Here is a 13,881-nt window from a genome sequence, read left to right as displayed (position 1 = left end):
CTGAACTCTACCCACCTCACAGAGGAGGAGTTACTAACTATCAAAGAGCTTATAAACGCAGGAAGGATTGGCACGCAGCTGCTGAGCCTAGTGGGAAATAGACCTCAGTAAGGTAAGTGCTGCTTTTCTAAGTTTTCAGACATTGCCTTCCATCCTCTTCTCTAGGTCACCAGAAAACTGTGTTCAAATGTGTCCTTAGCACAAGGAAAAGCCTGTTTTATACTCGCATTACATTTCTTGGTGTGTCTGGGGAACAGTTCAAGAGCTGTTTTTTTTGTTTTGTTTTGTTTTGTTTTGTTTTGTTTTTTGAATGTTTATTTTTGAGAGAGAGAGAGAGAGAACACAAGCAGGGGACAGGCAGAGAGAGAGGGAGACACAGAATCCGAAGCGGGCTCCAGCTCTGAGCTGTCAGCACAGAGTCTGAGGCGGGGCTTAAAACCATGAACTGTGAGATTATGACCTGAGCTGAAGTCAGATGCTTAACCAATTGAGCCACCCAGGTGCCCCAAGAGATGTTTATTCACTTGCTGTTGGATACATCTTTACAGAAATATAAAAATAAAGAGATTAGAAACCTAGGACGTAAGAATTTAGGTAGAAAAAACTGAATGATATAAGGGGAAAAAAGAACGATACCATTTCAGCAATCTGAGAATATGACTAGTGCAGGAGAGAGTGCGAGTGTTTTGCCAGACTTACTTTCTCTGTGGAAGCATAGTGGCCCCCTTACGTGTCGTTTGCCTTCTGCGGTTTCAGTTACCTGTGGTAACTGCAGTCTGAAAACATTAAATGGAAAATTCCAGAAAGAAAAATATTCGTATGTTATAAATTGCCCATCATTTTATTATAGCATATCATTAGAATTGTTCTATTATTTGTCATTGTTGTTCATCTGCTGTGCCTCATTTATGAATGAAATTTCATCGTATTATGTATATATAGGAAAAGAACATAGTATATGTAGAGTTTGGTACTCTCCTCGGTTTCAGGCATCCACTGGGGGTCTTGGAATGTATCTCGTGCAGACACAGAGAACCATTATAGTCAACACGCAATAGTTGTGAATTATGATACAGTGATGTGATGTAGGCTGTAAAAATTAAAAATTAAGACTTAATATAAGAGTAAAAATTAATCTGAATGTCAGCAGAACTAGATTCTAAGTCAGTCTTTTCTCTGATTAGCTGACTGGTAAGCCCCATTCTCTTTCTGGGCAACTCATGGCAAACCTAGAGAAGGGCTGGAACAGGGTTTCACAAGCTTGGCCTTCTTGACACTTTAGGCTGGCTTATTCTGTGTTGTGGGGGAGCTGTCCTGTTAATTGTTCTTTTGTTGCCATTGTTGTTTAGTTAAAAATATTTGTTATAGAAATGTGCATTTAATTAGCTTTAAAGAATGTATTTGACAATACTGTTAACATACATATTTTCTCAAATTTGTGAACTTCGACCTTTAAAATATCTACAATGAGAGCTTATTTACAAGTTTTGCAAGAAATGGTTACTTCAGCAGTACTGTTGACACAGTTAAGATTCTCATGGTTTCTTTCTGTTTCACTCAGTACTTCTAGAAAGAGCACAGTGTGGGGGTCAGGCTCTACCCTAGGGCCAGTGACAGGCAGCCTGTGGAGCAGAATAAGTACCAATGGATAATGGGAGAATTACTGCGTTTTCCCAAAATGGCAGTGCATCCTATCCTGGAAAGACTACATAGGTACAATAGCTAATTGCAATCAACCATAAGACATTTTCAACTAAGTATCCAATAAATGTGTCTGTTAGGATAACACGGTTGATGAAAATAAGCAGATAAAATGCAGAATGACTAGTAGGAGACAAAAAGCATTCGGAGGCACATCAAGCATGGTCTCATGCCATAGCAGAGGCATCTCTGATCCCTACCCAGCTGACAATGCAACACTCTCCTTTCTGGTTTTGATACCTAACAATGTCTCTAGACATTATCAGATGTCTTCCAAGGTGTGGGGAAGCAAAATCACCCCTAATTAAGAATCACTAGATCATGTGACTTCTCCAACTCCCAAACTCAAGAAATCTTTTTTTTTTAAATTTTTTTTTTTTCAACGTTTTTTATTTATTTTTGGGACAGAGAGAGACAGAGCATGAACGGGGGAGGGGCAGAGAGAGAGGGAGACACAGAATCGGAAACAGGCTCCAGGCTCCGAGCCATCAGCCCAGAGCCTGACGCGGGGCTCGAACTCACAGACCGCGAGATCGTGACCTGGCTGAAGTCGGACGCCTAACCGACTGCGCCACCCAGGCGCCCCAGCCAAACTCAAGAAATCTTGATGGGAAAAGTAGGTAATCAGCAGAACACTTAATTCACTTTTAAAGGCACAGAAATTCACCTAGCTAGAATGCACGAGTCATTGCAATCAGAATATAAGAGTCAACGATGTGCTGTCCTAAGTGTTAACATTGGTGGGGAAAGACAGGTTTGGACAGGCAAGACTGGAGTTTCAGTGACAGCACTGTAACAATCCAGAAGTTGTCCAGGCATAACAGAATCCACGGGAAAAGATATAGCATGTATGGCAGAAGATATTGAAATGACAGTGAAGAAAAGCACTTTGCAAGATGCTCAAGAGAGCATGGTTGACAAGGATAAGGCACAATCCTAATTTGAAGGGCAGGAAAACAGACAAATGGTGGTCAAAGAGGCAATGAGCATGAACATGTCATGCTGTCCTGGGAGGCAGGAGCCTTGGCTTTCAGCCTGGCAACTTTCACCTTGCTCTGAATTACTTGGGTAAGACAATCATGATTTGGGGGTTGGACCCAATTAAACTGGAGTCACCACTGGGCCTTTTGTGTGCTGCCAGTTATCTCTAAACCCTTTAGGGCAGAGACCAAATCAGGCTCCTGTCTTGTTCCTGTGAACCATCATTTCTTAGTACATGAAACTGATCAATGATGTTAGTCGAGAAAGTTTGAAGGAAACTTTTTGAAAGCAGGATATACGTTACATGTCACCAGAAACAAAGTGTTGAAGAAGGAGCAGTGAAAGGTCTGTTACCAGGTAAGAAACAGGATGTTGGGAGAGAAGGGATAATTTTCAACCCGAGTTGACAGTGAGGCCTTGTGCTAGTGCTGTGACCAGCTGCAGGGAGAAGCAGTGGCTGGAATCCATGCAAAGGGCTGGGGCAGGAAAGACTCCATAGTGCCTGGATCAGGGAGCCAGTGGCATGGGGGATGGGCCAGACATGGAAGACATAAGGGATGCACAAGGCCGGGGCAGAACCAGAAATCTGCTGATATCTTGATCAGGCAAAGTTCTCTGATAACCTTTGCCCCAGCCTTTATCAGGCCTCTGGAGACCTCCCCTTCAGAAGGTGAACAAAGTTGCTTATCAGGGGGAGTCCTATGATAAAATATTACGTAAGGTAAATATCATTTCCTTTAGTAACCTGATCCTCAGTCCATGGGTAAGCAGTGTGAGGGTTTGAATCACAGCTCTGTGACCTGTAGTTCAAAACACACATAGAATGAGCACTATTCTTTTCATTCTGCTGAGTCATAGTACCTCTATTCCCTGTGGTAAAAAAGTACAATAAACAAAATCTCTAATTACACATGACTTGAGTAACTATGTTTCCAAATGGTTCTTTACTTTCTAAAGATTTGACTGTTGAGTCCCAAATGAAAAATGTGGACATTAAAAACATTTTGATATCTAAAATTCTAAAATTCAAGTCACACAGTTTTTCAAAGATGTATCCACTGGGTAAGGGAGGTATATTTTTGTCCCAAACTCCACAACAAAAGTTTGCAAGACAATCTTAACGTTTTGCAAACAGAGCTTGGGATTTGCATAGAAAAGGCAACTGTTCCTTCTTAAGACCTGCCTTGGGGACTCCACCTTTTAATGAGTCCTGTGTGTTTCCATTCACACCTATGATGGCACATCCATTGTTTGAGCCACTGAGTTTTATTATCTGGTTCCCTGCTTTGTTCACTTCCTATGCAGCCTGGGATGGACCAAGGGCTTTCAAACTTCATTGACCAGATACAAAGTATCACAAAGTACCATTATACTGATCAAATGAGTGTGTACTCATGCACAGGCCGGTATACACAACAAACACATAATAGAAGCTAAGACCTCGTGAAACAAAGTTTGTGTTTCTACGTGAATGCACTCTAATATTTTCTATTTTCTCCTACTTCATTTTAAAAATTAGATTTCACAATCCACTGAAGGATGGTCACGCATTTTTTAAAAACACCAATGTAGAAAATAAAGTTTGAGTAGAGGTAGGTTTGGGTCCCAACTTCACCACTTACTTTGGGCAAGTTACTCAAGAAACCTCAGTATCCTCAACTTTAAAATGACACTAATAACAGAATGTATCTCAGGTGATTTTTGTAGGATTAATTGAAGATAAATAGGCGAGAATACCCATTATATGATAGACATGAAGAAATGTTAGTTCTGTTCCATTGACTGTAATGTTAATATGGTAATACCCCTTTTTCAGATTATAAAGTGCACTAAGTAAAGGCAGAATGTAGAATCAAAAAAAAAAAAAAAAAAAAAAAGGAAGGGAATTGAAGGAAATTAGCAATTAGCATCCTGTGTCTATGGAAAGAACCAGGGTTGGGGCGCCTGGGTGGCTCAGTTGGTTAAGCCTCTGACTTCCACTCAGGTCATGATCTCGCGGTTCGTTGAGTCCAAGCCCCGTGTCAGGCTCTGTGCTGACAGCTCAGAGTCTGGAGCCTGCTTCGCATTCTGTGTCTCCTTCTCTCTCTGCCCCTCCCCTGCTATGCTCTGTCTCTCTCTGTCTCAAAAATAAATAAAACATTTAAAAAAAAAAATTAAAAAAAAAAAAAAAAAGAACCAGGGTCTTTTGAGCTGCAGTTAAGCGAGTCTTAGTCCTAACTTTGTTTTAAACAAAAGCAGCATAACAGTCAGGAGTGGAAGCCTGACTCTGCTCCTCATCCTGGTCTTGTCAGAGATGTCCTCTGCTTTCAGTGTCCCTCATAGGCTCCCAGCGCCAGCACTGGAGTGGATTCCAAGCCTGCTCTCTTTTTAGTCCTAGGTGTGGATTTCCATGTCCATCACTAACTAGAGAAGACTATGGACAAGGCTTTTCACCTCTGAGCCTTGGTTTCATTAAGTGAAAAATGGGACTGATAACAAATAGTTCATGGGGCCATTATGATGATTAAAGATATAATGTATCCAAAAGGACTAGCATTGGGTCAGGATCATTAGCAGAGTTTCAAAAAATAGCAATTCTCTAATCCTTCCCCCTCCTCCTTACACCCACACCTGCATCCTTACCACACACTCTCACCTATTAGCCTGCCAAGAGAATCAGACTTTACCTAGTGGAGGTAACAAGCAGGGTTTGGAAGAGTTTCCCAGGACTGGCTAATGATGTATGAGAATTGGGCCTTGAAAGACATTCTAGGGTCTCTTCTAATTCTTCCATGAGGAAGGCATGTACTCCTTAAGCACTGTTGGTGCTATTTGACCAACATCAAAAAGTATGTTTTTGCTTCTGTGATATCGTTCATCTGTTCATTCATTCATTCATGCATTCGTTTGTTGTTTCATTCATGTTTAGAGAAATTCAGAGTCTATCATGGCAGGGAAGCCCAAGCTTCACTACTTTAATGGACGTGGCAGAATGGAGTCCATCCGGTGGCTCCTGGCTTCAGCCGGAGTAGAGGTTAGATCTGAGTTTTGTCATCCTAAGTTAGACCAAAAATTGACTCTATCAGAATACGTTTCTCACATAAGCTAGGAGATTCTTCTACTTTTATAAATGACCTGTCAAGAGTTTTATGTTAAAAGAAAAATTGTCAGCTATTAAGAGATGAACAGATTTCACCTAATATATTATTAAATTTCTTCTCATCAAAGAACTTAAACTCAGAAGCTAAGCATAATGTGTAAGCCTTATCTGGATTTTGATTTAAGCAATCTACAAAATATCATTTTTGACATTTGTGCAATAATTAGAAACATGAATCTTTTTCAAATATCAGATGATTTTAAAGAAGCATCCTTGATATTTTAGGTATGCTAATTCACTGTTTCTGCTTTCCAGTTTGAAGAGAAATTTATAGAAACTCCAGAAGACTTGGATAAGTTAAAGAATGGTAAGACCAGGTATCTAATTCCTCGGATGAGGGGATCAGGTAGAAGTCATAAGTTAGGGTTTGAACACCTACTTGTGAGTGTGGTGGGAGCTGGGGGTGGTGGAATGGAAGATGAGTGGCTCCAAGGTAAGGGGTGGGGCTCCTTGGGCAGATCTTCCACCTCACTCAGGGCTGGGTGGGCTTGAACTCTGAGTGTTTGCTAAAGGAACTATCCCCACCCCCCTACCCACCCCCCACCATGTCCTGTGAATGCCCTCCCCTTGCACTCTCCAGCTTTTCTGCCCCCAAGTGAGCTGGGTCAGTTCAGGATCCCACATAGCCTGCCCAGGCAAGGACTCTCAAACCCACGCAGTAGAATGAAAAGAGTAGAAATAGGCCAGCAGTTGTGTGAGTTCTTTTCTCTGATGGATTATTGCAAGCTTATATCCTAGCAATATCATAGACTCAGATAATAAGATGGTTTAGTTGGATTAATTGAAAGGCCAGGTGACAGTATGAAGATGGAGATGAAGAACAAAGTTCAAGCACTACTTGCATCAGCAGAGTCAGGAAACCAGGGCTTGCCCGATACACACTGTCCAGTGGTAGAACTGGGGGAGCAAGCAAAACACCCTACATAGAAATCTCCCTTCAAATTCGCCTTAATGGCATGAACCCAGAGACTTACTTTGGAATGTTTCATTTGAACTGAATGCGATGTTGGCCCTGGTGTAGCCTCTCTCAACATTTCCTAAAACACCCATGAAAGTAAATCAATCACAAAAAATACAGGAACCTACCATGTATCTGGATGATAAATAAAAAGATAAATGAGGGTCGCCTTGGTGGCTCAGTCGGTGAGCGTCTGACTTTGGCTCAGGTCATGATCTCACCATTCGTGGGTCTGAGCCCCACATCAGGCTCTGTGTTAACAACTGAGAGTCTGGAGCCTGCTTCAGATCCTGTGTCTCCCTCTCTCTCTGCCCCTCCCCCATTCTCTCTCATCTCTCTCTCTCTCAAAAAAAAAAAAAAAAAAAAAAAAATTAAAAAATTTTCCAAAAAAGATAAATGAAATAATAGGTGAAGAGTAAAATGCAGACTGAGATCAAAGAGGATTAGAGGATGCAAAAACCAAAATACAGAGATGATGAAATGTTACCAGGCAATAATTTTTGTTTCCTTTTATATCTTCGGTCATGGCAACAAACGTTTTTCATGTTAAAAGAGTATGATCCATAAAATATGTCACTCTGCTTCTTCTTTCTTTTTTCAAAAGATGGAAATTTGATGTTCCAGCAAGTGCCAATGGTTGAAATTGATGGAATGAAGATGGTCCAGACCAGAGCCATTCTCAACTACATTGCCACCAAATACAACCTCTATGGGAAAGACATAAAGGAGAGAGCTCTGTACAGTACTTTTTTTTATTCTTTCATCAGCAATTAATGTAAAAATTTGGGTTCTTGGGCAGGCAGGACTGTGTTGGGGGGATCGTGGCCAGCAGCAGCACAGGACTTGGCAGTATAGATTGAGGTCCAAAACCACAGAGAGCTGTGAGGATGAGGGATTCCCCTAGGAGTGGATTCACCAAGTGGGATTACAGAAAAGGAAGTGGTCCACATATAGAGCACATATGGTGACAGTCTTTTGCTAACGCTGATGAACTAGGAAGCCAGAAAGATGGTGGAGTCTCTATTCTCAGTACTCAGGCCTTTAGGAGCTGGATATCAGCCAACAGCTAGAGACAAAGGATGAGTCTGAGTGTCCGGCAGATCAGACTGGGGAACAGAAGGATCCAAAGGCGCTGACTCTGAAGGTTCAGAAATGATCAAAATGATGATCAAGAACTTCACTTATCAGCCTGTTATATGGACTGGCCGCTTGACAAGGGTTAGCAGAGCATGGTCCTCAAGATGCCAGGGTTATCACGAGCATTTTGATACAGGACCGAAGTAGCCAGATTTAGTCAATACAACCATATCTGTGGGTTCTCTCTGTGGTTATGGGACCACATGATTGAAATTTAAATCTCAGAAACAACTGTTATGAGTTGCTCAAAAGTGAACCATAGAGTTGCCATATTCCAGCAACTCCATTACTAGGTATGCAAACAAGACTAGCTGAACACATCCACGCTAGAACTTGTACACAGATGTTTATAGCAGTGGTGTTCTTAAAATTCTTAATGTGGAAATGACACAAATGTGCATCAAGTGATGAGTGGTTAGTCTACTTATCAATGCAATACTGTTTGGCCATGAAAAGGAATGAAGTACTGATGCATGCTACAACATGGATAAACCTTGCAAACATCATGTTATATGAAAGAAACCAGACACAAAGGCACATACTGTGTGAATCCATTTGTATGAAATATCCAGAACATTCAAATATATAGAAACAGAAAGCAGTTTAGTGGTTTCCAGGGGCTGGAGGAGGGAAGAAATTAGAATGGGTGTAAAAGCATACAGCATTTCTTTTGGGATTAGGAAAATATTCTGTAATTAGTGTGTGGTGATGGTACAGAATTCTGTGTCTTTACTATAAAAATCACAAACTTAAACACTCTTGAAGTGTACACATTATAGTATTGAATTATATGCTAATAAAGATTTATTAAAAAAAAAACAAACTCTTACAGGAAGCCCAGCTTGGAACATTCAAAACTACTCTGCTGGAATATGTGCTACTTGGAATGCACAAAGTATTTCACCATTTCAGGAGATATTTTAGGTGAAGACTTGAGAAATGCGAACAAGGCCAGAGTTGGGCAACTGTATGTGGACGGAGTGTGGAAACATGTGCTGTGGGAAATTATTGGAAAACCTGCTGACCTTGGTTTAAACAGGCCTGGGTGGTGTAACAGGATGAGAGAGGAAGGGGACATGACTGAGATGGTTGTGCCAGTGACTCTCTCTGGAGATCACTTAGGGGGCACGTCAGCCACATGGAGTCACACTCCATTTGTGCCCAGAACAAGCCACCATGGAGGTGACAGACCCTAGGTATGGTACCAGTAGGTATTTGCAGGATTCCACCAATTTCCCTGTGACTCTGGACAGGTCACCAATGCTCTCTGTCCCTCTATTTCATCATGTGTATAATGAAAGTTTTAGACACATATCTACCTTGATGGCTTGTTCTAGGATGAAATGTTCAAATCAAGTAAAAATCAGAGCTTAATGACTGGTATATAAAAATGCATCAAATGGAGCTGAATTACTTTGCCACTTCCTGATGCCCCATTCTCATATATTTTTCAACTCTAAAATCAAGGCAGAAGACATTTGACAATTTGGTCATTTTGTCTTTCAGGATAGATATGTACATAGAAGGTATGGCAGATTTGAATGAAATGATCCTCGTTTTGCCTCTGTGTCCACCTGATCAGAAAGAGGCCAAGATTGCCCAGATCAAAGAGAAAGTAACAGATCGTTATCTCCCCGTGTTTGAAAAAGTAAGTGGACAGTCATTGAGCACTTTGGGTGCTGGACATAGAGGACAAAGAAAGACAGTGGCTGGCATTCCTTGAACCTTTACGTTCACTTCCAATGAGCCTTCCTGAATACTGACGCAGCACCCTGACTCTCAAGGCGTTTCATAAAAACTGACTGTGAGGAAGAATTGCACCAGTGATACCCAAGTTTTAATTTTCCAACAAGACTTCAACTTACCAGGAGCCAATTGAGAATTCTCTATTTGGCAGACTTTCATGGTCATAGTTAGAGCCTGGGCTGCTGAAGGCTCTGAGAGCCACACTGGACATTGGAGTAGGTCCTGCAGACAGAGCACCACATAGGGGCTTGGATCCAAGAGGACCACAGTGAGAGCAATGCAACAGGAGATACTGTGGCAACATGCGTAGGGAGATAGGGAGACATGAGACCAGCTGCCCTTCGGGAGAAAGTGGCAGTGTCTTGGGGGTGGACAGATGAGGTGTATCTAGTCAGAGATGGGGGCAGTGTGATGAAGAGGAAGATACAGATGGAGAGATGTTAGGGAGAAAAGAATTGACCTACTCGAAGGCATGGCTCTCACACTTCAGAGGACAGCCATGCAAACTAAGGAAATAAGGTTCCATCATTATAGACAGTGCTTATCTCAGTTAATGTTTCTCCTTGGACGTAAGAGGAGAATGTTTCAAGATCCAAACTACCTGAAATCATGCTAAATGGAAACTATGGGCTGGGGCACCCGGGTGACTCAGTTGGTTAAGCATCCCACTCTTGATTTCAGCCCAGGTCCTGATCTCACAGTTGGTGAGACTGAGCCCTGTGCTGACAGCCCAGGGCCTGCTTGGGATTCTCTCTCTCCCTCTCTTTCTGCCCCTGCCCCCACTCGCTTTGAAATCAAAGCGCCCTATGGTAAGTTAAATGAAAAACATATGTTAACATATGGCATTTAAAGTGGTCTTATATTCTTTGCATAACAATTATCCATGTTTCTATATGTGTACATAGTGTGAAAGGGTATTTACCCAAAGTGCCTTAAGCTGGTGATGCCGTGGGGTTTTCTCTTCACGTTATCATTTGCATATTATTGGGATGTTTTAATAAATTTTGTGAATTTCCCCAACATTTTATTAGGAAAAGTTGCATACATCAGAATAGTTGAAAGGGATACACAGGAGCACATGTTTCAGGGAAACGGTAGCTGGGGCTTCAGCTGAGGAGCAGGGAAAGAACAGCAGAGACCTGCTGTCACACTGAGTCAGAGCGCAGCAAAGAGGGTCTGCAGCCAACACCCCCTCAGTGAGGCAGCAGAGGTGGGAAGGTTGGGTTGGAGAGTGCAGGGAGGGGCAGAGGGACCCAGCCTGACCATGCCTGTGCTCATGATGTAATTCCTCAAACCTGCCAGGTGTTAAAGAGCCACGGACAACACTACCTTGTTGGCAACAGGCTGAGCAGGGCTGACATTCACCTGGTTGAACTTCTGTACTATGTGGAAGAGCTTGACCCCAGCCTTATGGCCAACTTCCCTCTGCTGAAGGTAATCTCTCTCACAGCCTTCAGGAGGGAAGGCTCGCATCTCCCCCTCCAGAATCTAACATTTACATTCGGGTCCCATCGTTGCCCAGGACTTGGCTGTCCCCACGTGTCCAGCATTAATTACCTCCTGGGTGCTGGTCGAGGCATGCAGAGAATCTTGTCATGCCCAGAACATTTGAGGTGGATGCTTCCCCAAGAAGAACACTTTGTCTTTACCATGAGAAGGACCCAGGGCTCGGCATCAGTCTCCCCATCCCCATTGCTTTGTGGCATTTGTCCTTGGTTTCTCTGGGATTTCCCTTATCCACCTGTGTCCTTCTCTTTCCTTCCTGTGCCTGTCTGAGGAGGTTTCCTGCCTTCTGATTTCTTCCCTCCGCACCTGCTCCTAAGGGCAGACATCATGTTTCCCTAGGCAGAGTCTCCCTCTCTCAGTGGGATGCCTGGTTTTGGCCAGTCTCATGGTTCAGCTTTCTATATTTTCTGTCTCTCGTCCAGGGCAATTTTCCTACATTTTCATTGTCTGCTTGGAGACTTGATGTGTGTGGATTCTGACAGACACAATCCTCTTCCCTGTATTGCACAAAAGCAATGAAGCTACAGGATTTCGTGTAGGAAAGAAGAAACTGAATAGAAACTGAATAGAGCCTGAAAGAAAGACATCTTTGGGGAAAATGGGATCGAGCTGTCTTTTCTTCCTCCCATCTTCCTGTCTCACTGGCCGTGCATTTCCCAGCCTCACACTGGTGCTGATGGAGGGCACTCAGCTGGTCCTTGTCTAGGAGGGTCTCTGGCTTGTGCCAGGGATGGGGCTGGCCCTGGCTCTGTCTGAGGCTGTGCCCTTGTGTATTGCAGGCCCTGAAGACCAGAATCAGCAATCTCCCTCCCGTGAAGAAGTTTCTGCAGCCTGGCAGCCAGAGGAAGCCTCCTATCAGTGAGGAAGATTTAGAAAAAGCAAGGAAGATTTTCAGGATTAAATGAAGCGGGCATGGATGGCCAGCACTTGCATCTGGGGCTTCCAACAATGACGTGCGTTACCTGATGTGGATCCTGATGATTGTGAGGCTAGTAAAGTTTTCAAAATTATATAATTTCATGTACTATGAAGATTTGCAAAGCAATTTATTTTGTTTTTACCAAATATCAAATCATGATCAGCCCCTAGGACATCTCTTGGACTTAAAAATAAATAAAGGGAGAAAAAAATTTAATGGATTCTTTGATGTATTAAAAAATTGTCATAACAGCTATCATATCATATCATACCATGTCAAAACAATTGAAGTAGAAAGTTTCATGTGGCCTATATTTAGTAACACAAAAAATGCTCTTTTTTTCCCCTTTGTATTTGCTGTATTTCTTTAAAAAATTTTTTTTAATGTTTATTTGGTTTTGAAAGAGAGAACGCAAGCAGAGTAGGGGCAGAGAGAGGGAGACACAGAATCCGAAGCAGGTTCCAGGCTCTGAGCTATCAGCACAGAGCCCGACGTGGGCCTGATATGGGGCTCAAATTCATGAAGTGTGAGATCATGACCTGTGGGGAAGTTGGATACTCAACCGACTGAACCACCCAGGCACCCCTGCATTTGCTGTTTTTGTGATGCAGCCTAAAAGATTCCTCCTCCCTTCACCCTCCTTCCTTCCTGCCTGCCTTTTTCCTTCTTTCCCTCCTTCTCTCTTTCTCTTTCTTTCTTTCTCTCTTTTCTTTTTTGTACAGAACCATTTTCCCTCAGTTGATGAATCTTTTTTCCTGTTTAGTTATGGAGCATATCTTTATGGAGCATTTTATCTTTAATATCTTTAATATAGAACGTTCTGTGTTCCAGGAGCTGGGTTATTAATGATAAACAAGCCAGATATAGTCTTTGCCCTATGGGAGGTTACTATAGCGATAGAAACAAAAAAACAAAAAAAAAAAGGTAATTCTAATCCAAAATCATGCATACCTTGTATATCATGCTCCTAGGGCTGTTGTAACAAATGACTACAAATTTAGTGGTTAAGAACCATAAAGTGTATTCCCTCACACTTTTGAGGTTCTTTGTGTGACATGAAGGTATGAGCCGGCCATGCTGTCTCTGAAGGCTTAGGGAAGGATCCTTCCATGCCTCTTTAGCTTCTGGTGGCTGCTGGCAGTCTTTGACATTTCTTGGCTTGTAGATGCATAAGTCCAATTCCTGCCTCTATTGTCACATGGCATACACATTTGTGTGTGTGTCTATCCAGATTTTCCTCTTCTTATAAGAACACCAGTAATCAAATTTGGGCCCATCCTAATCCAGTATAACCTCATCTTAATTGACTGCAACTCCAAAGACCCTATTTCCAGGTAAAGTCACATTCACAGGTACCCAGGGTTAAGACTTCAACCTATCCTTTCCGGGGGACATAATTTAATCTACAACCTCATGCTGGGGCACAAGATAATGCTGAGCATGAACCTAATCGGGACACCTTTGCCTGAATCTATGAGTCCTTCATGGTCTGTCATGAAGGGCAGTCATAGCTGATGTGAGATCTGAGGAGCCAAGTTGCAGCAGGTAAGGTCGGGGGAGCTTAGGTTGGGCAGTAGGGATGGAATCCAGGCAGGAGGTCAGCAGGATCACTGGCCATGCAAGAGAGAGACTATTTGTATTGGATGAAACAGAAGTCATTAGGTTTGGGTGTAGCATGACAGCACAGGTGGGGAAGGGCAATGATGAGGTGAGATCAGGGAACAAGGCCTAGAGTCTAAGGACTTTGAAGGCCATGGCAAGAAGTTTGGATTTTGTTCCAAGGAAAATAGGGAG

The 13,881-nt window shown here is 42.5% G+C and overlaps 1 protein-coding gene across 1 annotated transcript; it reads left to right on the top strand.

The window, feature by feature from the left end:
* On the top strand, positions 1-12,338 carry LOC132677569 (glutathione S-transferase A2). The gene is made up of 7 exons (XM_078447002.2): positions 1-112; positions 5,591-5,695; positions 6,077-6,128; positions 7,384-7,516; positions 9,423-9,564; positions 10,965-11,096; positions 11,948-12,338. The coding sequence occupies exons 2-7, from the start codon at positions 5,609-5,611 to the stop codon at positions 12,071-12,073; spliced, it is 672 nt and encodes a 223-aa protein (XP_078303128.1). The 5' UTR covers positions 1-112; positions 5,591-5,608; the 3' UTR covers positions 12,074-12,338.
* The last annotated feature ends 1,543 nt before the right edge of the window (positions 12,339-13,881 follow it).

Source organism: Panthera onca, chromosome B2 (genome assembly GCF_046562875.1).
Source record: "Panthera onca isolate mPanOnc1 chromosome B2, mPanOnc1 haplotype 2, whole genome shotgun sequence".
Taxonomy (NCBI): domain Eukaryota; kingdom Metazoa; phylum Chordata; class Mammalia; order Carnivora; family Felidae; genus Panthera; species Panthera onca.
Note: the sequence above shows the minus strand (reverse complement) of the source record. Positions and strands in the feature narration are given on the sequence as shown.

What these genes read in the sequence shown, in the direction of transcription:
- LOC132677569 (XM_078447002.2), top strand. Translation starts at nt 5,609, where the DNA reads ATGGCAGGGAAGCCCAAGCTTCACTACTTTAATGGACGTGGCAGAATG. An exon ending in TGGCTTCAGCCGGAGTAGAG is followed by an intron (nt 5,696 to 6,076) that starts GTTAGATCTGAG and finishes TCTGCTTTCCAG; the next exon opens with TTTGAAGAGAAATTTATAGA. An exon ending in CTTGGATAAGTTAAAGAATG is followed by an intron (nt 6,129 to 7,383) that starts GTAAGACCAGGT and finishes TTTTTTCAAAAG; the next exon opens with ATGGAAATTTGATGTTCCAG.